We start from the raw sequence: 23899 nt of genomic DNA on the forward strand, positions 1-23899 counted from the left end.
TAAACTAAAAAGTTATATGAGGGTTGCTGACAAAACCGGAATCCCATTTGGAAAACAAAACAAGAGCCTCTCTGGTGACATGTGCACAAGAAGACAAAGAAGGGGGCATGAATCACATCACTACAAGAGTCAGAAAATCAATTTGAAATTAACCAAATCATTGGCTAATTTCACCATCTTCTTAAATTTTATTTTATTTTTTTTCTGAAAGGGATCATATTTTAGAAGTGTTTTCCAAATTATATTCAGGGACATTGTTTTCAAAATAAAGACGACGGTGTATAATGATGATCAAAATATCCTTCGATTAGGTTGAATTTTCAAATAAATGTCATTTTAACTTGAGCTATCATCAGTAGCCGCCTTCGATAGTCACAAGATGAATGCTAAATTGAGGGGCATCCTTGAAGAAATGGGGTGAAAGGGCGCCCCCATTGGATCCGCGCCACCATAGTGCATTTAGAACACTGTAAAATTCAAAGGATTATAAATGCACTATGGTGATGTGGATCAAATGCGGGCGCCCTTTCATCCCGCTTATGCAAGGACACCTCTCGGTTAGCATTCCCAAGAAGATTTTAGACACATTAACTGAGTGAGGGACTTGAACCCGCACCCGGCCAATATGGAGTGTGCGCATATAAGTAACACTAGTCTCTGTTTCTTTCCATGCAAAATGGGTGTACTTTTTTTTTTTTTTTTACACCGACTTTTAGGCTTAACATTTGTTTTATACCCATTTGAGGACCAAAGAAACAGCACTTAAGGTCCCTTGGGATTGCGGGAATTTTCAGAATAAGCATGGTAAAGAATAAAAATTTCCAGAATTTCCTGCTTTTTTTATTATTTGATTATGCAAGAAAAAATAACTTAAAACAGGAGCAGCTCAAATTTTATTTACAGGAACCCTCAATTAACAATGGTATCTCTCTAAATAGAGGAGGAATGCTACGCCCTTGCAAAATAAGGGTGGCACAGAAAATCACAATCAAAACAGTCATAAATGGGTTTTGACCAATGGGGCGCCCTTTGCCCATTATTTTGCACGGGCGCCTGTCAGCCTAGCATTCCTCAATCTTCTTTCCTAGTCATTCCACATCTTCAATTGATCCTTAGTCTTCGTCATCCATTGTGGATTTACGCCTGTGCCAATTTGTAATCTACCGAATGAATGATTAAGGTTGGTGAAACCGAGAGAACCGAAGTACCCCAAACATACTAATTTTTATTGAAGAATCAGGGGGAAAAAAACGAAAAAAAGTCCGGATCTCCTTTGGGAATGATTTGAAAGATCCAAAATCTGTAGTTGTATCTGCTAACAACATAATGGGGGCGGTCCATCAATAAAGATTGATCCGAAATTTGATTCTAATCCAATATAGCATCAGAACTAAAACAATTTGCTCGACTAACCCAAGAAAGAGGAAACCTACAAAGAAAAAACTGCGCTATTAAATGAAGTTTCCTTCATTCCTGCCAACTGTTTTCTTATGTTAGACAATGAATAGCATTAAATTGATACATCTTCTAAAGTACTATACAACATTGATGTGAATATTTTGAACCAAAATGTAATTCTAAAGCTACACCGTATACACAAAAACAATCCCCAAGCTCTCAACCGGGTGTTGAGAACAGATTCCCAAAATGGATCTTCGGGTAGGTGCACATTCGCCAACAAGGCAAGAGTCCACACGACAAAAAATCTCTTTGAGCTCCAATATTTTTAGTTACATGGTGTGGCGGTTATCTGTCTTTGAGCTCATTGGCCGTTCTTCCTGAATTTCTTCTAGCTCTTCATTGTCGCCCCTCTTTCCTGCTTGTTCCTTCCAGTAAGCAACTATCTTCTTTAGACGGATGACTTCCTTTGATGAGACATTCTTGCTCGGATCATTCACGATCGAGCGAACTCTTGATGCGTACCTAAACCAAAATGAGAAGCCATTTTTAAAAAACCTACGTAATGTTGCCACATTAGATCCAAAAAACTATTACTCTAACATTGAGCAACAACTATTTAATGAGAAGATCAAAAGAGTGCATACATTAGAGAATTGTGGGTCTCATCCAAGTTTGACTCCGCTGGAGAGACATTCACAAACATGAGAGTTTTAGCATTGCCTCCGAGGGAGTCGCTCATTAGCATCGTCAACTTGTGGTTCCTATAAGGTATATGTTGTCCCTCGGAGGACAGAGCACCAATCACATCCCCGAGGGCTGAGAGGGACTTGTTGATGCTTTGAGCTTCTTTTAGTTGATTACCAGAAGAGCCGGATTTCTTCACCCTTTCTGAACCGGCAAGATCCACAAAACTAAGCTGCAGAAAGGAGAAGTTTTGCTAGTCAATTTATAAACCAAGATTCAAAGTTGAGTTTCCAAACACCAAAATAGTACAGGTCCCCATGCATTGGACTTGATGATAGTTTGTGGGCATATGTGTGTGTGTGTGTGTGTGCGTGTGTGTGTGTGTGTGTGTGGGCGCACGTGTGTGTGGATGCACATGTTTTTCCAGCATTTTCTTTGTGCATGGTTGCAGTACGTACAATATAAAAGCCAAGAGTTGAAGGTCAAACTAGCCAACCACCAAGACAATACAAACAGCTCCTAAGGCTCAATTCATTGGATTTAGTTTGTATATATATTTTTTTGAAAGTTGTCATATTTTATTAATATTAAAATTGCAATTGGGACCAGCAGTCCCATTTTGCAATACAAAATATTAAAGTGAACTAGGCCGACATGCCGGCACTAGTTCAGACAAGTTAAACTAAGCGGTATCCAGAGTTCAATACAGCATTCCATCACCATCCAAGTTGTCCCATCATTTTATTTAGTTTGTATATATCCTATGTGCTTATGTATATATACATATAGGCACATGTTTGTACATGGGACACAAATATAAAATCTGAAAGTACATAAACCCATGCCAGCCAGTGACCAAGGCAGCACAGCCTACACACGCAGCCCACTTGATTGGATTTGATTGTGCGTACGTCCACTAAATGTATACTCTTGTGTTTATGAATGTAGTCATGTATATGTATGCTTTTGTGTCTGTGGATGTAGTCATGCATGCTATCTATGAGAGATCATGGATTGATAAATGAAAGCAGTTATGTATGCGAGAACGAGCACATGTATGAATGCCAGATACTTAAGAGAAGCCTTGCCATCATTGAAGATTATGGTTGCCCAAACATATATGGATTAATGGATGTGCATGTGTGTGGATGAAATAAGTCCACAATGTTACGTTCATGAGAGAGGATGACTTCTTAAGGTGGGTAAGAGATGGTTGAGAATTGAGAACACCAATAACTTTGGATGCTGCAACAATCGTCTCAAACCCAAGACCCCAACATGACAACATAGTTCATTCTGCATTCATGAAATTATATTTTAGCACATCCAACACTTAGTTGCACAAAGCATGAGCAGCAGATTTGAGGGCGAGGGGAGGGCAAGTGGCAATTCTCAAAAAAGAAGGGAGAGCATAGAGTAATTAAAAATCTAAAAATTTGCATTTATATCAGCAACTGAAATTGATAACCTAACTTCTGATATCCGCATCTCTCCTAATCATTTGCCTGTTGCACCACTCATTTTTATAAAATAACTAAAATGCCCCACATCTTCAGCCTCCACCACCTACCTCTTCTTCCTTACTGACTAAACATCAGACCTGATTCCCAAAACATGTACGAGTGCCTGTTCCTTACCAACTCAGGCTCAGCCACATCCCAATCTTCCTCGAATCTCAGCTGTTGGGTTGAAACACATTGACCATCAATGCTCAGCCACTTGTGGCGTACCTTTTTGGGGGATTCCTCAATCTTTCTTTCTTTTTTTGGCAAAAGGATGATTCCTCAATTTTGTGGGAATATTAGAAACAAGATGTGATATCAGTCATTTGCCGAAGTCTTCCTCATTTTTCTCCAATTCGTCTACTTACCAATTATTTACAGCAGATGACGGAGCAGCTAGCTTTCAATAGGTAGACATCTCACACTAGGCATCTAGGTAAAAACTTATATTCAAAATAAAAGGCCTTTACAAACCCCACGTTCCTTGAGACCAGCCTACCAGGTTAAAGAGGCATTTTATCCAATTAGCAGGCCCCTATGAAAGCTCGATTAGACTAAGAACCTTCATGACAGGAAAAACCACTAGAAAAAAGGTCTTATGGCAAGCTTTTGAATAAGAAATCCCTCAAAGTTCCATCACAACTCAAGCAGACTAGAACTTTGCATAAAAATACCCTCAGAGTTCCACTAATAGACAAGGAGGACACTGGCATAGCAGCGATTCCTGACGATTGTGATAAAAAAACATAGCCAACAATATAATGCTCTATGGATAGGAAAGTTTCCTTATGAGAAAGATTAAAGTAAAAATATGCAGCAGAACTTATGTGATGTGAGTCATGTGACAGTCTGTAAGCTATCATGGTATGAATCCATATTGATAAAATGAACATTATGACTACCTTTCCTCTAGAAAGAGACTGTGTTTGAAGGTTAGTACTCTCAATAACAATTGAAAGTATCAAATGTGATCTTGAACTTTCTTCGTTCATCTGAGTCCCAGAAGTGTGTCGTTGCTCAGAGCCTCTCAAAATAATACTTCTTAAATCCTCATAGTTTGAAATAGGTACAACTGTCACGTTTTCTACAGATACCATCCCCTGGAAAAGAAAGAAGAGATTAAAGCTTGAATTTGTTAGAGTAAAAGATATATACGTTCAAAACCTACATCTTTCTCATGTACATAAAGATGAACAGCATCCAAAGAAAAAGAAGAGAATTATCAGGCATTTGAAAGAAAAGAAAAGTACAGTCACCTTTGAGTCTTTTTTTATTTCCAATTTCATGCGCTTTGCATTCTTTGGTAATAAGAGATCCACTAGTGTATCCTGATAGAGCTCCACAATATACGCCTGCATTATTTCATAAGTGACGTCACTTTCTTATGAAAGATAAACAAACTAGCATCAAAGAATTAAAATTGATCTTGCATCAAAAGAGTACAACAGGTGGGCTTATAACAGTTGTACAAAATCTAATTCAGTCATTTTTTGGAAAGAACTGGAAATTTTATAGAAATAAGAGAAGCTAACAAGAAAGAAAATTGACAATAGATGACCCCAACAACAGAAACTAGAAAAATAAATCAAAAGAAACAGAATATCCGAATCCGTTTAAAGCGAATATTATCCGGATCCGTTTCAAGCGGATATTATCCGAATCCGTTTATGAGACATCCGGCTCTTAGCGGATGCGAATCTGGTAAATGGTATATCCGATCCATTTAACATCCGAATCCGAGAAGTAAATCCTTTTTTATTTATAATTAATAATATCATTAATATTTATTTTTAGTAATTTATCTTTTGTTTCTAAAAGAAAAGTGAATTTTCTTTTTAAAAAAAAACAAAAGCGAAAAGTGTTTTGGGTAGGAAATGAAGTAATCTCTCATTTTAAGGGCATTCTTGGAGTTTGACATAGCTTCTTTATGAAGCAACAAATGTGAGTTGTAGGATGAAAGAGACAAATGGATGATGGTGATTGAAAGAAGATGTCATAATTTCTAGAGAATTCTAGAGCAAAAAGGCCATAGTCATTGATGGTAAATGGACGGCTCAGATCAATTTTCCAACTCAGGGTTATATAAAAACCCAAAATGCAATTAAAAGAGGGGACTTCTAAGGTTTGCAAGGAGAAGCAAGAGAGAGGAGAAAGGAGGAGGCTGGGACACCATCTTCGGCATTCCTTGGTGCCTCCAACCCCACCAAAATCCACCACCACGCCTCTCCACTTTCTCACAACCACCTCCATCACCGCCAGTCACCTCCATCTCTAACCCAATCCCCATCTCCATCCCCATTTCTCTTCATCTTCCACAATTAGCACTCCCGCTTCCCCTGTTCAAAATAGTCCAAACTCATTCCATCATATACATAAAAAAAAAAAAAACCAAAAGACCACTACCAACACCATCATCCATCCCCCATCGTCTCTCTCTCTCTCTCTCTCTCTGCCTTTGTTTTAAAAGGAAGAAGAGGATCTCATATATTTTAGGGTTTGAGAGTTAATTTTGTGAAAAGAAGGTAGAGGTCTGATTTTAGGGTTTGAAAAGTTTATTCGAGGAGTAAGAAGGAGAAAGATAAAGTGCTCTAATAAAATGTTCGAATTTACCGGATAAACGGATACGGATAATATCCGAATTCGAACAATATTCGACGGATACGAATTCGGTAATAGATATTAAATATCCGTTAAATTTGAATCCAAATCTGAATTCAGATAGTGTATACTGTAATCGAATTCGGATATAGCCATATCCGATTCGAATTTGATCCGTTTACACCCCTAACCATAAAGCCTTGAAATTCCTTCCTTCCATGTCCAACTAATGATTGCTAAGTTGTTTTCCAAAATGATCCTTCCAATTGTTATTTCCTCTTAAAAGATTCTCTGAACTCAGGTTACCTACCAAAAAATAAAATAAAATAAATTTCTAGCACCTTAATTCTTTCTACCCAAATGGACCAAACCACCGCATCTGGTATCACTTTCCAATTATGTTACCTTCATCTCCAAAGGGCCATTTCGATCAACCCACAAAAGTATCATTGACGACTGACCCTGAAAACACCCATCTTATGCTAAAACATGAAATTATTGCATACCAAATTTTATGTGCTGCTTTGCAATGAATAAAACTATGGCCGGACTCCACTTCTCCAAAGAGAACAATGTTACTAGCAAAACTAAACCTCTTCTTCTTTGGCGAATCGCATGTATCAAGTCTGGCTACTGCCACCATTGAGCTTCCACAAGAGGTGCAGCCAAATCATTTACACACATGCAAGTGGAGACCACTCCTCAAACACCACTATCGAGTTGAAAAAGTATTTCACCTAGAAACGACCTTCCAAATCAGGAATACAAATCCTGTCAACTTCAAAAGGAAAGAAATGAATTTTATCAAGTAATCTCACGAGTGCAAAAAATCATCTCTCATTTTGCTTAAGATTTCTCCTAAACACTAATACCCAACCACCCTCCCACCCTTTCTCTCATAACAGTCATTTGTTCTCACTCCTCTGCATTACACTATGCAGTATGGCTCAGAAAAGCATGGCACAATGGCAGCTCCCATGGCCAGAACTCCTCCTAGCCGCCATCTCCCACCCTAAATCTACCTTTTCGATTGAAAACTACATTTGGAAGAACAACTAGACCTTTACCTCTTAAGTCTTTTCCCAAAGGAGGTTCCCTACATTCCCAATCTTCCCATACCAACCCACATTTGTCCAAAATTATCTTGTGAAAAAAGGCATCTTCTTAATCACCATTATCATTTCCATAAAAGTGGCGTATTCCTCAATTTTAAGTTGCCTATGACAAGTCTCCCTTTTTCTCCGATTTACATACTGCCATCCATTTCATAAAATGTTTAAGATTCTTAACTTCCTACTTACTTTCCCATATAAATTACCTTTGGAGTTTCTCCAACCTTTATGCCATTTTTTTTAAGAATTCAAACAACGACATATACAAAAAAAAAAAAAAAAAAAAAAAAAACCCCACTTGATTAGACAAAGGTGGTTTAGTGAGAGTTATCCTTTCATCAAAATGATAAGTAAAGCCTCTTCTTTCTTCTCCACTCATTCCACCATCGAACTCCATCGAGATTTTGGAGGGACTCAAATCCCAAGGGGCAAACTAAGACTAATGATCGGAAGTCTACAAACTTTACACCCGACCCTATTGGAAAGGGCCTTGATTTTTACGTCTTCTACATTGACTCCCACCACAAAACTCTTCCACATATTCAGCTTTTTTTATGAAAACAATTCCACATATTCAACTTAATCTCTAAACACTTCAAAGTTCAAACCATCTAAAATACCTTGGAGAATGTAGACTTTCACTACCTTATCATAACCAAAAATTATAATATCGTCTCATATTGGAAATGAGATGTGTTGGGAAAGTTGCCTTATTTCCCACCCACGTGGGTTGTCTTGGGTGGGAAGGCAAAGGAAAATTAAGAAACATGTTTTTTGTCTCTTAATATTTGTTAGGTTTTGGAAAAACCACAATAGACATTACTCTTTAAATGGCAACAGTAGGGTTGCGGCAAGAGTGTGGGAGTTCTCTTGGGGAGAGGTGTGTCAGCTGCCTCTTTAGAAAGACAAGAGAAAAATAGAGAAGGGGAGAGAGAGAGAGAAGGAGAAGAAGAAAGTGGTTTTTTTTTCTTGGGTTTATTCTCAGGTTCCTCTTAAGTTTTCTTTCGGGTTTTGCTCGGGCTATCTCTTGTATGATCTTGGGTTCAAAGAAGCAAGGAAAGGGTTGAGGGTTTGTGGGTTTGGGTTAAATCCATTATAATCCTTGTATATTGTTTTTCTCATAGTGGAAGATCATGTTTCTCGCCTGTGGAATAGGCTTGGCCAAACCACGTAAAATCTTGGTGTTCATCTTGTGGCTTGTTTGTTTATTTTACCTTTCCATTTAATTTGTGCACGATCGGATTGATTTGCTTGGCGGATTTTCTCAATAAGTGGTATCAGAGCCGTGGTTAGAGCAATCGTCGAGGCCAGGCGGAGTGATCGTGGGTGTTGTGGTTGGATCACGATTAAAGTGATCTTTGGGAGTAGAAAGATTGTCCAAGAAGATTCTTGTTCAAGGTGGAGCTCTACATCGAGAAGTGCGAAGTAATCTAAGATGTGGGTAAAATCAAGTTCTACTCGGTTCAACATCGACAGATTTGACGGAAAGGACAGTTTCACCCTATGACAGATGAGGGTAAAGGACATCCTAGTTCAACAGGGATTAGCTAAGGTGTTGAAGGGAAAGGATGGAAAGCAAGAGAAGATGACGGATGACGAGTGGGAAGAAATATTGAGTCGAAGGCGGTTAGCACGATTCGACTATGTCTGGCAGATAGCGTTATGTTTAACGTTATGAAAGAGGAAGATGCGCCTAAATTATGGGAGAAATTGGAAAAGCTTTATATGTCAAAAAGCTTGGCCAATCGGTTGTATCTGAAGCGGCAATTGTACGGGCTGAAGATGCAGGAAGGCAGGGATCTTCTGGAACACATTACGGTGTTCAGCGGGCTTGTGGATCAGCTCCACAAGGTTGATGAAAAGTTGAAGGAAGAAGACAAGGCCCGTTTGCTTCCTGATTCGTATGACAACTTGGTGACGACTTTATTGTATGGTAAGGATACGATAAAGTTGGAAAAAGTCACGGCGTCGCTCTTATTGAATGAGATGCGAAAGAAACATGTTCTTGGTGTAAGTGAAGAGCATGGGTTGGTTGTTCATGGTGGGAATCAAAGAGGAAGGTCGTCTGACAGGGGATCCGGAAAAGGCAGGTCAAGATCCAGGGTCGGCGGAAAGGGCATGCAATGTTACCGTTGCAAGGAATATGGCTACATCAAGCGGGATTGTCCAAAGCGAGCTGACCGGGCAGACAATGGTGCTACGAATGCTGTGGTGGCGGTAACGGATGAGCAGGGTGAAGAGTTTGGAGACGTTCTCGCAGTCTCCACAGGTAATCACACTTCTCATGATGAGTGGATTTTAGATTCAGGGTGCTCTGTTCATATATGGCCAGGAGGGTATATTTTGATATGTTCCATGAGACAAAGGCGAGTGTAGTGTCCTTGGGTGACGGGTCTACTTGTAAAGTCACGGGAGTGGGAACGATGAAGATCAAGATGTTCAATGGAGTTGTACGTACTTTGGGTGGTGTGGCGTATGTCCCAAATATGCGAAGGAATCTAGTGTCTCTTGGCCGGTTGAACTCCAGGGGTTGCAGGTTTTCAGCTGCAGGTGGAGCCATGAAAATCACATGTGGCTGTATGGTTCTGATGAAAGGAGAGAAGTGATGCGGGTTATATCGTCTGGTCGGGGACACGGTGACTAGTGTTCCTAAGATCTCGATGGCTAGTTGGAAACAGGGTAATTGTGTGCGCACACGTAGGGGCTCTTTTGCAGTTGGTGCAGAGACAGGTTTCCATGTTGCAAACGATGGTGAGAGGATGACAGTACCTGCATTGGGGAGGATTAATCAAGATCCCTCTCCAAGATTGAGTAGGTGAGCCAACAGGTTGGCAGCTACACGTGCATTAGCCGTGTTGATCGAATCGAGAGTCGTCAGAACCAAGATGATTTGAGGGTGTGTAGCTGGTACTTCAGAAGGCCAATGGTGGTCTGCGGCGACAACAGGACCAGTGGTGACATTAAAGGAAAAATCTTCAGGTGGCTGCGAAATAAGCCAAGGTGGAGATTGTTAGGAAAGTTGCCTCATTTGCCACCCACGTGGGTTGTCTTGGGTGGGAAGGCAAAAAGGCAAATTAAGAAACATGTTTTTTATTTCTTAATATTTGTTAGGTTTTGGAAAAAGCCACAATAGACATTACTCTTTGAACTGCAACAGTAGGGTTGCGGCAAGAGTGTGGGAGTTCTCTTGGGGAGAGGTGTGTCGACTGCCTCTTGAGAAAGACGAGAGAAAAATAGAGAAGGGGAGAGACAGAGAGAGAGAGAAAGGGAAAGAAAGAGGGAGAGAGAAGGAGAAGAAGAAACTGGTTTTTTTTTTTTTGTTTATTCTCGGGTTCCTCTTGGATTTTCTTTCGAGTTTTTCTCGGGTTATCTCTTGTATGATCTTGGGTTGAGAGAAGCAAGGAAATGGTTGAGGGTTTGTGGGTTTGGGTTAAATCCATTGTAATCCTTGTATATTGTTTTTCTCATAGTGGAAGATCGTGTTTCTCGCCCGTGTAGTAGGCTTGGCTGAACCGCGTAAAATCTTGGTGTTCATCTTGTGGCTTGTTTGTTTATTTTACTTTTTCCTTTAACTTGTGCACGATCGGATTGATTTGCTTGGGGGATTTTCTCAACCAGATGTTTTGGGCGTTTTGGTACTCTAGACATACTTCGAAACCTTTTATTTCCCCCTTGTTTTTGCATGACTTAATAGAAGGCCTAATGCTTTGGAACCGTGATTAATCAAAATATAGAGTGGGTCCTATCACTTTTGAACTTTTAAATAAATCAATTAGGAGCCTCTTTTTTAAAAAGGAAAAAAAGACCAACCCAATTTGTGCCATTTTTCCCCAATGTGCAGCATGCATGGTTATAAATTTCGGCTAAAACATTTCATTTCAGCACAAATATTTTGATTAAGGTTGCTACCAAAATGAAACCCACTTATATTCAGAGAAACACCAGATTTCACTCGGAATTTCGGGATTTCATTAATGTTTTGGTCAAAATATGCAACTTTTCAGATAAAAAAAAACAAAGTTTCGGGATTGAGCCTCTAGCTTTATGGTCAAGGCTTTGCTCTTCAACCTAAAGGTCGGAGGTTCAATCCCAGCATACCTACCAAAAAAAGCAAAGCTTTTGTTAAAATGTTGATATTTCAACAGGAACCCTGACAAAATCAAATCCATTCCCAGAAAAGAAAAGAAAAACAAGATTCCTATATGACATTTCTAAAATACGACAAAAAAAAACCCACTGGTGAAGAATCTTACCTGGACTTCAGTTGTAATTTCGTATCGAAATGATTCCGTGATTTTAAAAGATTTCCGCCGAAATTTCATACCAAGCCGAAATATTTTCATTTCATTGATATTACTGAAACCGAAACCGAAACCGAAATCAAAATTTAAAACCTTGTTTCCATAAACTAGGTTAGAGAGGGATGACTTGGCGATAAGTCATGTTTAGCCCATTTTGTAATGATATCTTTGTAAGTGCATAAAGAAGGTCAAAATATTAGTTTAGTGCATCTCATGTCGTGTGTGTGTGTGTGTGTGTGTTGGGTTGGTGGCGGGCAATAATGGAACATAGCCCACTCGATGCTTAAGTGAACTTTAATTTGATTTAGGCCTTTACATGATAGGTACTTTTAAGGCATGAACAAGCATTTCTATTATTACTTTCTAGAGCTAGTGCTAGGCATAAAGTCCCTAGTTCAAAAAATAATTGCAGGGTACATACTGATCCCTCTAGCACAATCTGTCAAAATAAAGCATTTGTTGATAATTTATAGCAACCAAGTAATCATTCTACCTGTAGACAGTGTCTAGCAAGAAAACAGCTTCATATAATGTAGAGATTTATATGTTTCTATGGTTGCTACTGAGACCAGTAAAAGACATTAAAGACAAAACCACTTCCAACTTTAGTGGCGTAACACAGCATATAACTATAGAGAACAAAGCTTCAAAAAAAAAAAAAAAAACTCTGGAGATGGTTCAAACAAAGTACCTTCAAAGAGAAAGAGAATTTATTGCTGTCACGCCTTAAAACCTTGAAGAGCTCAGAAGTTGCTCTAGGAGTGAGTCCTGGATTGCCTTCAGACCCATAAATTGTGAATGTCTTTCCAGAACCAGTTTGCCCGTATGCAAATATGCACACATTATATCCATCAACGGCAGACTGAACTAGATACTGCACAATATTTACAAGAAAAGCATTCTTCAGTTCAAAATTGGTTCAGTTACTATCAATAGCAGTGAACAAAAAGGCCTGGCAAAATTTTGAAATGGGAAGGATCCTACTCTGATGTCAGTGAATTGTTGAACCTCAACAGGTTTTTACCTTTGTATCCTCAAAAACATCTTCCTGAGAAGCACCACTGTCAAAAACATGATCATAGAGGTGTTGCTTTGGCTTATCATCCTTCCAAGGATGTTCGACAGTAAACTCATCGATACTTGTAAGAATATTCCTTTCTTTGTATGCAATCTCTTTTTCACTAAGAGGCCGCAAGCGACAATAAACTCTGATTTTGCCCTTCATATCTGCACGAATGTGGCCCAAATATGTTAAAGGTGAGAATGAAGGTAACAAACATAAGCACTTTGTCCTGACAAAAATGGGAAAAAAGTTTTTTTTTATGACATAGGGTATCCCTACCCCATTTAGGGCAGGACTACTCCCTATGGATGCACGCAATCACCCGTAAACCACGTGCATCGAGTAAGCCAGGGGAAAATAGCTATGATGTACATAAGTATGGCGTACAAATGCAGAATGATAAACAATAATTCATATATGAAGAAACTTATACTGTAAATGCCAACCTTCGATTGTATTGAAATATCGCTTCCTAAGGACTTGTTCTTCCTTGTAAAGAGCTTCTAGCTCGACCAACTGTGCACCTTGCTTCTTCAAAATGGCAGCAGCTTGTTCATTCTTTCTATCAATATCCTGTTGAGGCATTTGCAAAGCCATAAAGGTTTTAGGTTTTCTTTTTATTAATTCATAGAAACAAAAATCTATTGACATGACAAGCTTTGTGATGTTAAAGGAGGAAAAATTTAAACATTTGATCCCAAAACCAGAAGGTTAACCTTTAATAATAGAAATATGAATGCTACCTCTTTCATTTCTCGTAGTTCCTCTAATTCCCCTAAATTAGTTTGTAGTGTATCCAACTCTGCATTCCTCATTGTAAGAGCAGATTCAGCAATGGACAACTCTTCTGTAGTCCCTTCCAGCTTCTTTTCCAGTTCGGAAATACACAACCTAAGTGCCTTCCGCTCTTGCTCAAAATTTCTTTCAAGAACTTCTATCTGTATTTTTAAACAACCAAAAATGATATCAGCACAAAAGCGCCCTACATGTACCAAGTTGAGAATAGCTCAAATTAAGATAATTGCACAATGCTTAGATAAACAAAAACTCCAGATATTTGCTAAGTCAAGTCAGTAATAACATTCAAATTAAAATAAACTACCATATAGAAATCATCCAATACCTCTTCTATTTTCTTCTTCTCAAGTCTTACAACTTTCTGTTCCAGCAATAATTTTTCGTTTGCCAATCTCTTAGCAGTTTCTTCAGCTGCATGCAGCTCCTCCGTGCGTGCCTTCAATTCCTCTAGGAGTTTATTTGATGGCTGTTTTAAAGACCAAAATCAGTCAGTCAAATAAGAGTTGCAAAGCGGGCAGTAAAAAGCCAAAAACAATTACACAAATGAACACAAAAGAACCTTCAAAAATGGTATCAATATCAGTATGTTGGCATCAAGTTTACCTGGGAATTAGAAGCATGGTTCCGTAATCTCCCCCATACAATTCCAGATTCTCCGTCCTGGTTATTAGATCCAAGTAAAGACTCCTTCTTGGAACTGTTCTCTGAGGAGGAATTATTTTGATTTCCCAGCTTCACTAACTTAGCTTCCATGGTACTCTTTTCAAGCAGTGCAGACTGATAAATCATATTTAATACATGATTATAATAATAATTAAAAAAAGAAACTGAAAATGGCAAATCAATAGGGAAGAAAATATCAAGTTGGCAGAACATGTTCAGGCAAAGCCTATGTTTGGAATTGAGATCATACGGACCTTCAAAGCAGAATCTTTTTCATCACATAACGTTCTGAGTTTATCACAGTCACAAATAACTTGTTTTAAGTTTTCCTTCTCGGATTGCAAGGAATCTTTCAATTCATCCAATTCCTCCTGAATTTCTTTTTCTTGCTTTTGTTTTGCATGCAATTCCTCCAATAACTACAAAACACAATCAAACCTTATCCTTCAACTCCCTAACACAAAGTCCAAAAGAAGTTAATAAGAAATAACTGGTGGTTTGGAAACATGCAAATGCTGACAGAAGCACAAGGCGCTCATGCTGAAGAGAACACTACTAAATTTGTTTATCTTTGTTTAAATGGATATGCAGGGTAAAGTATAATTTCTTAAAGGGCATTCTAATCTTTTTATTTACTTAAACTTATAAATATAATATTGTATACCAACCACAATCTTGGCTTATTTTCCTCTTTTATCTTACGTAGTTACGTCTCAATTCCTCCACTTGGTATAAGAACAAACCCTAGATTTAGGGTTTCCTAGGACATACCTTTAAGCAATCACTACATCCACATGGTACTCCTAAAAATCTAACAATTGGTGGATGTGTGGTGAAGAAAATCTTTGCATGTCTATTATGACTCTGGCTGACATCAACAGCCATATGGTAAAGACCTACAAATCATGCAAAAGTGACTATGCCTCCTGATAGATCTTGATTTTTATGGGGTGTTTCTTGCCCAGTTGTACTCTTGACTACAGAAGATCGAACAGGAGACGGTCATAGCGGAACCCCAAAACCAGTCTGATTCCTTGGAAACAACTAGAGTTTATATCTTTGATCAGCTTGTTTTTAAGTCACCTACGCATTGTTTTTTTTTTTTTTTTTTGAAAGGTAAGTCGTTCAACCCTTACAGGCATCTCTAGCATTAGAATAAGTTTATTACAAAAGTAAAAGGGGCTGGTTGTTCAACCCCAAGTACGAACTCAACGATTTGTTCTCTCTCTTCTCCTCTTACCTTTCTCTTTTTTCCTTTATTCTCTCTATTTTTACATTAGATCACAACTGAGATGAAGCATATTATGTCTAGTTTTGAGGCTGTGCCTCCCTTCCAAGTTATCAAAAAATAAACAGTAGGGCCAACCAACTAGCAAATGACCGAGCAAAGGGCATGGGAAAGAAACATGGAACCAATAATTATATGCTACATGCGAGGTAATTTTTAATTCAGTATCCCTTTATCATACTGCCTTGTTGTGGGAGGTCCTCTTCAAAAAAAAAAAAAATTGGGCATTTAAATAACCTTTAAGGCAGATAAAGCAATTTTTAAATCTTTCAAATTGATACATATAATATGCTGAAAAGGACTTATTACATTTAGAGATTGACACTGATATTTGAGCTTCATTAGTAACATGTTAGATTTAGAAGTGTTTACAAGGCTGATAGCATGAAATTACTTAATTAAAAAAGATTAGGGAATTAGCTTTCTTACAAAATATTTTGGTAGTATTGGCATGTCAACTACTTACCCTATCCGCATTCCTCTGAGATTCTTCAACGGTTTTAGACAACTCCTTCACACGTTTTTCATATACGTCCACACTGGGAGGCTTAGCAGCCTCGGGAAAATCTCCTTGGATAGAGCCACTAGCCACGGAGCGAGCCTTTGAGTATCGGCGCAACATTACATCATTTATATGCGTCTGAAGAGCCACACAAATTTCCTCCCCCTGCCAAAAAAAAAAACCATTTAAAAAACTTGTACCATATGCATAACTCAAAAAGAACTATAACCAGGAGAAATATACAAATAAAGAGAACTGTTTGGGACCTGCTTAGTTTCAAACTGGAATATGTGAAGGACACCTGCCACTCTCATTTTAAAAAATACAGCAGTGTTGCTACTACCAAATTGCATAATGTCCCTTAGCTCTGCAGAATGTAAGTATTCCTTTGGAACTGGACGAAAAAAGTGAACCTGGGGAAATTTAAGTAATCAAATTCATGTTAGGAGCACAATTTTGAACAAAAAAAAAATTTGAGTACGCAAAAATCAAAGGAATTTCAACATACCCCACGCTTATTAATGCCTAAAATGATCCGACCAGGCAAAAGCCCTATGGGATCATCTATCTTCCGAACACTAAAGAAAACAGAGTTCCCATAGGGAAGAGTTTTCAAGATCCGAAGGAACTGCTGCCTTGCATCATCTTTTGAGAAGTGTTCCTGTAAAGGCAACAAAAGCTTCTTAAATAAGGGAATATAAACAAAAACAAAACACAAGATAGTCTTGTTGAAGTGTCTCTTCCTAACTAAAAAATGTTATATTCTTGATTTTCTTTTGGACAGCACAGTTGAGATCAATTAGGAATGGACTGTCAAACCATGCACTCAAGTTCTAACAAGAGATATTGAATAAAAATAAGATAAAACCTATGATTTGTGGACACGGACACGAAGTGTCGGACACGGCAAACTACAAAAATTTAGAAACAGGGACACGGCTAAAATAGAAAGTATATATAATCATGATTTGTAGATACGGATTCGTGTGTTGAGTTTCGACAGACACGGATTCGTGTGTTGGGTTTCGACACAGATACGAGTTGTTTGACTTGGCAACATCTAAAAATCTAGAAATGGTGAAGCATGCATACATATAAAATTACAATTCAAAAAAATAGATACATATAAAATCACTAATTAGTATCATAATTTGCAACAATATAAATATGATATTCATTTAATAAACTAATAAATTTTAGAATTAATCAACTATAATCTAAAACAAATAAACGAATTTAAACTAGTCCTCTTCTGTCCCCAATATACGAGAAAGGGAGACCAATATGATACACGGAATATAGTATTGAAATAAGAGTTAGTTTACGGTTTTAGTTTTATGGGAACAAGAGTTTATATTGAAAGAAGAGTTTACAATAACAGAGGTAAACACAATATTCAATAATAAAATTGAATGTCACACTTGATGTGACTTGGTACAAAAACGTGTCCACACGTCCACATTAAGTCCACCTTTAAAAGTGTCCAAAGGAGTGTCGACACGTGTGGACATGCATGTCGTGTCGGACACGGCAGGACACGTGTGTCGGAAATAAATTCAAAGTGTCAGCTGAATCATAGGATAAAACGATGAAATAATAGAAGTTGGACAATGCCTTTAAGGAATTGAAATCCAAATAGAAACTAATGCCTTTAAGGAATTGCAAGGTTCAATTTTCCATGAGTGTAAATCATCATGAGATTTAATCATCCCAGTCTTACCATTACATGGAAACGAGAAAGAATATCTAGTTCCCAATCACGCTTTGCCCGTGTAATCGCAATTTGTCTAGGTAAGAACCTTTCAAGAAGTGATGTCCAATCCCTGCAAAATAATCTTTGCCTTAGAAAGTACAATTTGCAAGCCTATTTGCATTCAAGAGTAAACCATAATGAGCTAAAAGATAAATCTATGCTGTCGGCAATGGTTAAAATTACTGACGTGCATGATTCTGGATTGCTAACAAATCCAATCTCAACCAAAATCTGCAATGCAGACAACTGGGCAGCGTCATCCCTCCCAACAGGATAATTCCCGAAAATATAATCATGTTGCAACTGCCAAAATAATAGCACCAATTATCAACAGAACATAAAGCTCATTGAGATCATGTTTTAGATTATCATTCTCATATGTCTCAGATTTCTAGATGGACGATATGTATTGAAAAGTGTATGCATCAATGGACACGTACACAACTCACCCAGAAAACAAGTCTCATATGAGACAAAATATATAAGATGACATTTATGGTCCGATACATATTGGATTTTGAGGTGTCATTGACATCTAATATTTCTGATGCTTGAACTAGAACAGAGACCAATGGGTATCACAAGATATGGCATCCAGTAACTATCAGTAACTAAAGCTGAGAATGCACACCTGCACATAGGACAGTTGTACAAACATTGGGTCCGTTATAGCTTCATCTGACTCCCGAAACAGCCGTTTTTTAAACGAAAGTTTGCAGTGCAAAATCTCTCCTTTACTACGCTCTTTAGCTTCCTTGAATTCCGCCAGCAAATCTCCAATATATTTATTGTCATCTAACCCAATATATTCCTCTGTAACATGAAAAAACATCATTAGGATAACGACTTTAGTAAAGACAATTACATCACATAATTCGAATCACTCTTCCTACAAAGGATTTGTAGAAAATAAACACACTCGAGAGATGATAAGATGATCACCATTGCCCGGATCAGGTGCTTTAGAACCTGTAACAACTTTTCGACATTCAAATAGACTAAAACTAGGGTATGCTGAAAGCTTGATGATCCCTGCAAGTTCCTGAAGCAGACATGCTTTCAATCAATAGCAATTGAAGCCACGAAATTCAGTAAAAAAACAAGAAATATTAAAATTAAGGATATTCAGGCTTGCATTTAAAATATAAGCAAGCATGGGAAACAATAAAACATCACATCAGCAGACAAATTTGCTATAAAACAATTGAAAGGATTTTTTATTTTTTTTGAAAGGTATTATTTGTAATCGAAATTGTTAAAACAATCCACATAAAAATCCACAAGAGATCTGATTGTAGGGAACAACATTCTTCTAAAATTTATTGAAAATTCTGCAAACTGATTAAAAGCCAAAATGAATAACTTAGTGTGGAATAAATGATTGTCAAGAAACCAATAGTAGAAATTCAAAAATTCATGTACAGCAAAATATAGTCAAAAGGACCCAAGCAAACATATTGTTCACATCACAGAAAGTAATAGATTGGGGACTCTCAAATGCCAAGTTCATCATGATGTAAATCACGTGATAGATGGAATGATAACTGAAAACCTTAAATGCCAAGTTCATCATGATGTAAATCACGTGATAGATGGAATGATAACTGAAAACCTTAAATGCCAAGTTCATCATGATGTAAATCACGTGATAGATGGAATGATAACTGAAAACCTTAAGCATCACATATTTGCCTTTATTGCTTGAGCAACTTATGACTTTTCACCATAGTCCAAAATAGGAGACAATTATAGGAGATAAAACTCAACACCTCGACTCAACTCAACTCAACTAAGCCTTTAGTATCTAAAGGGGGCAGATTAACCCTGATCAAAGCTGCATTGGCCAATATACCCATCTATCAGCTCTCATTATTCAAATGCCTGGTGTCTGTGGTTAAGCGTATCGAACAGATTCAGCGTCGCTTTTTGTGGGGGGGTTCAGAGTCAAAACGGGCGATGGCCCTAGTGAGTTGGGAACGGGTGTGCTTGCCACTTCAAGGGGGAGATCTCGGCATTAGAAGGATTAAGCAGGTTAATCAAGCCCTGATGGGTCAATGGCTATGGCGGTTTGGTGAAGAGACGGCAAGGTTATGGGCAAGAGTAATATCAGACAAATATGGTGCTTCTCCAGGTGCTTGGACCACTCTGAATAATTTCAATAAATCTGGGGTGACAATTTGGAGGGATATTCTAAGCCTATCACCGCTTTTTGATCAAGGAGTCAGGTTTCGGGTGTACTCTGGTGCGCGAATCTCTTTCTGGTCCATGCGATGGTGTTCGAGTATTCCGCTTCAAGCTCTATTCCCGGATCTTTTTCTAGTTGCCGCTGATAAGTCTGTCTTAGTGAAAGATTGCTTGGTCTGTGTTGCAGGAAAGGTCATCTGGCAGCCTCTTTTCCGCCGGAATTTCTTTGACCGCGAATTGCCCTCGGTAACCAACTTATTTCAGATTCTGGAACAGAATTATGTCAGTCTCTCCGGGGAAGATAAAAGGTTGTGGGTAGCAACATCTTCAGGATGTTTTTCGGTAAAGTCTCTCTATAATAGTCTGGTGCCTTTTGAGGTAAATCATCGGTTAGCAAAGGTGTGGAAAACAAAGGCGCCCCCTAGAGTTTGTTTCTTTGGTTGGTCAGCTTTAAGAAATAGTATTCAAACAGTGGACTTCCTGCGAAAGAGGCATATGCTGATTATTGATCACTGTGCTATGTGCATTGCATCAGGGGAGTCGGTAGACCATCTTTTCATCCACTGTAGAGTAGCCCGGGAGATCTAGGGGCGGATTCTAGCGCGATTCGGCATCTTCTGGGTGTTCCCCTCCTGTTTGCAAGATCTGTTTGCCGGCTGGGAATGTATTCCTTGGGGTAGAAAGGGCAAGCGGTTGTGGTGGCTTTCTTTAATGGCGTTTTTATGGGTTATATGGACATAAAGGAATTCCAGAGTCTTTGAAGGGAAAGCTAAATCTCCTTACTTTTTGTTCATAAAGGTCATCTCTCTTACTATCTCCTGGGCTCGAGCACTACCGTTATTCCGTTTTGTTTCGGCCTTCGAACTGTGGGAAGGGTGGAGGGTGGTGTGTGATAGCAAGGGTTCAGAAGGTATCTAATCAGCAATGGAGTCCTCCTCCAACAGAGTCAGTTAAATTTAATTTTGATGGGTCAAGTCTGGGCAACCCTGGCCCTGCGGGGATTGGTGGAGTTTTACGAGATAGTAATGGTGTGGTAATCAAGGCTTTTTCTGGTTCAATCGGCATAGCTGATTCGAATGAGGCCGAGGTAAGGGCAGCGCATCAAGGCATTTTGAGCCTAGTAAGGGGACTACCAGGCAGATGTGTTGTGGAGGGTGACTCGCTGAATGTTATAAGATGGCTTAGAGGCCCTCGGAGGCCTCCGTGGCATTTTCTTAAATTCTTCGACGAGATTCAGGATATATTACAGGGGCTTTCGGTTTCTTTTAACCATGTGCGAAGATCTGCCAACGAAGTAGCAGATAAGCTAGCAAAAGATGGCGTATCGCTTCAGGATTTAGAACTTTATGATTTTCTTCCGCCTTAAATGTATTCCTTTGGGTCTGTTTTGTTCTTTCCGTTTGTAAGGGGGACCCCCTCAGTCTTCTCTTAATATATTCTGCTACCATTCAAAAAAAAAAAGGAAATGAACCAAAAAAAAAAAAAAAAACATTCCAAATGGTCCAGAGTAACATTATCAACAAAGCAACCTTCAATCTCAGTGTGAGGCAGGAGGATGCAAAAGGGGAAACTGTGAGCACCCAGCCTTTGTATTCATTGCTTTTGCACTAAAAGATTTTCACATAGTCAAGAAGAGGACAACATATAGCACCTGAATCAAATGATTCAACATTATCCATGGAACAAGCTTCAATCTAAATGTGCAATAATCTAAATAATATATAACCCAAAAGAGAATCTGTAGAACGTAAAAGAAAGCTGCAGTCCAGGCTCCTTAGACCCATACAATTTGTGTTCAGTCATAAGACTCATAATGCAAAATGAACTTCATGACATGAAACACACCATCCAATCTTGTCTTTAGTAAATGGTTCCTTACATTCCATTTCTGTAAATGGTTTATTCTGGCCCCTGTTATTTTTTTTATTAGGTCTTTGAGTGTCCAGAGTAGTTTCAAATGACAGAAGTGAGTTCAAGCACCGTACAGGAGTTTCCCATGAGCATTACAACTACTCCCCATCCCTAGGTACAAAAGCACAATTATATCATACTGGCAAAGTCAGAAAGAGTCATGCACGGAAATGCAGAAGGCTAAATTTATTAAATGGCAAGAATAACAATAAACCTTACAAGTAAAATCAAGACCCGTCACTAGCATTTTAACACATACATTTCAGCTCAATCAATCATAGAACAGGTTGAGTGATAGTTAACACTCGCAAAGCTAGACTTTCCAGTCGAGGATCAGCTGATATAACTGGATATAATGATTCACAAAAGTGCAACACAATGAAGTCCAAAGCTCTTCCTTGTCTCAGCTATTCTTCACGACGACAAACACAGACCATGTCAAGTGTTTTCACATTTAATTTAACATTTGTAACTTTCCGGTTAGCAGTGTATTCAACCTACAGCCTTGTAAATATCCAGGAAATGCTAGATTGATTCTTAGAAGTAAGCACATTCTATAATCTGATACATGCCAAGCTGATGACCAACACGAGGCAACTAGTATTGTATTAACCATGGAAATATGTAATATATCCATAAAATTTGACATTTACATGTTAAAGTAACAATAAGATGAACGTGAGGCTAATAGTAGATTGATCTAATGACATGAAACAAGAGATCAAGCAACGAGAGAGAAATAATGTAAGAATACCTCGACAGCATCAGCAACAGTTGTTGCCATATCATATGTAATTTCTTCAAAAGTCTCGTCCAAGAAAAACACTATGGTTGTAAGCTTTCTCCCAGTCAAAAGAGCTTCAATCTCCTCGCGTGCAGGAATTATATGCCTAGGTCCGGCCTTCACAGAGCGCTTCAAAGCATTCCATGTATTCAATGCGAGAACTTGGACTTCTGGATCCGTGTTCATTCCATGAGCTACATAATGAACATACTCGGATAAATATCCACCAATGTCCTTGCTAGGAGGCATGGAAGATGCACAGAGATACATTAACTCCCATGCTCTTATTAAGCATTGCCTGTAGAAACAAACAACAATAGAAGCTCTCATCAAGAAAGTGATGTATCAGGTAACATAGGATATGATAACCCAATTTCCTATTGCAAAGAGTAATAGCATACCTATCAGGGTTATTTCGTGTTTGCTTTGAAATCTGTGCAAAAACTTCATCTCGAAGTTCGGAACGCTTCAGAGTTTGCTTATAGATTTTTCCAATAAGCTCAATCCGTCCCTCCAAGTTCAGAGGATTTACCTTATCTGATGAGTCCACTCCCATGTACTTCAAAATAATCTGGAATAACTTTATTGAGCGACTTACTAAGTCATTGTTAATCTTGAGCAAAGAAGTTGGAATAGGATCCTGCCAAAAGTTCAGCATAGGTTATACATAAGTTTGGGGTTCAAAACGACAGTAGAAATGAAGCAGGGACTAAGAGCATCAAACAAGCTTTTCTCTTTTCTTCCCTAGTTCAAACATCTAAATTCCCTATGGCAATTAAGAAAACCATTATTAGATTTATTTATTTTTCCCTCTCAAACTAAGAAATATATTATAATCAAACGAGAAAGTACCTTTTGGAAACACAGCATATCCTCCAGTGTGAACTTTTCTCGAAAATTCGGGCCCACAGATCGCTTAGAAAAAAATCCACGTTTTCCAGCAGATTGGATCTGCTTCTGCATGGACCTCAAAAATCCCTCCACCTAGAGAAGATGTTAAAAAATATCAACATTATAGAACGAAAATATAAAAAAGTGTGGACTTCCACAATGATTAGCAATACATAGGAGCCTCTAACAAAGTTCTCCAAATGTGTGGCTTTAGTTTAGCCAATCATAAACAACACTGACTCGGAGAATTCAGCTTAGCACATAAGGTAGAAACTAAATATTAAAATATCATGTATTTGTCAATATTTAAATATTATGCATTTGTTTCGGGCAACCATAGCCTGATTAATATGATATGTAAGTTCATCCAAAATCGACAAGCGAATCCCAAAGGCTAATCTAAAATAATCCATCCTGTATAAGGTAAAACCACAAACTTATATAATGAGAAGCAAAGGACGCTT

The 23899-nt window shown here is 38.3% G+C and overlaps 1 protein-coding gene across 1 annotated transcript in view; it reads right to left on the reverse strand.

The window, feature by feature from the left end:
• Nucleotides 1-1444: 1444 nt before the first annotated feature.
• The window catches only part of ZWI (kinesin-like calmodulin-binding protein (ZWICHEL)), a 28965-nt gene continuing 6510 nt past the window's right edge, over nt 1445-23899 (reverse strand). The window contains exons 4-24 of the mRNA XM_077360274.1: nt 23397-23528; nt 22946-23184; nt 22515-22842; nt 18608-18707; nt 18297-18478; nt 17853-17968; nt 17633-17735; nt 16421-16573; nt 16179-16325; nt 15877-16077; nt 14377-14541; nt 14063-14236; nt 13785-13925; nt 13405-13599; nt 13108-13234; nt 12623-12825; nt 12290-12472; nt 4844-4939; nt 4490-4687; nt 2046-2317; nt 1445-1923 (exon numbers count right to left, since the gene is read on the reverse strand). Coding sequence (XP_077216389.1) covers nt 1731-1923; nt 2046-2317; nt 4490-4687; nt 4844-4939; nt 12290-12472; nt 12623-12825; nt 13108-13234; nt 13405-13599; nt 13785-13925; nt 14063-14236; nt 14377-14541; nt 15877-16077; nt 16179-16325; nt 16421-16573; nt 17633-17735; nt 17853-17968; nt 18297-18478; nt 18608-18707; nt 22515-22842; nt 22946-23184; nt 23397-23528 — 3648 coding nt within the window. The 3' untranslated portion in view covers nt 1445-1730. The remainder of the gene's footprint in view (nt 1924-2045; nt 2318-4489; nt 4688-4843; nt 4940-12289; nt 12473-12622; nt 12826-13107; nt 13235-13404; nt 13600-13784; nt 13926-14062; nt 14237-14376; nt 14542-15876; nt 16078-16178; nt 16326-16420; nt 16574-17632; nt 17736-17852; nt 17969-18296; nt 18479-18607; nt 18708-22514; nt 22843-22945; nt 23185-23396; nt 23529-23899) is intronic.

This window comes from Tasmannia lanceolata, unplaced genomic scaffold (assembly GCF_043159265.1).
Source record: "Tasmannia lanceolata isolate RefF3 unplaced genomic scaffold, GAP_Taslan_0.1 ptg000003l, whole genome shotgun sequence".
In the NCBI taxonomy this organism is placed as follows: domain Eukaryota; kingdom Viridiplantae; phylum Streptophyta; class Magnoliopsida; order Canellales; family Winteraceae; genus Tasmannia; species Tasmannia lanceolata.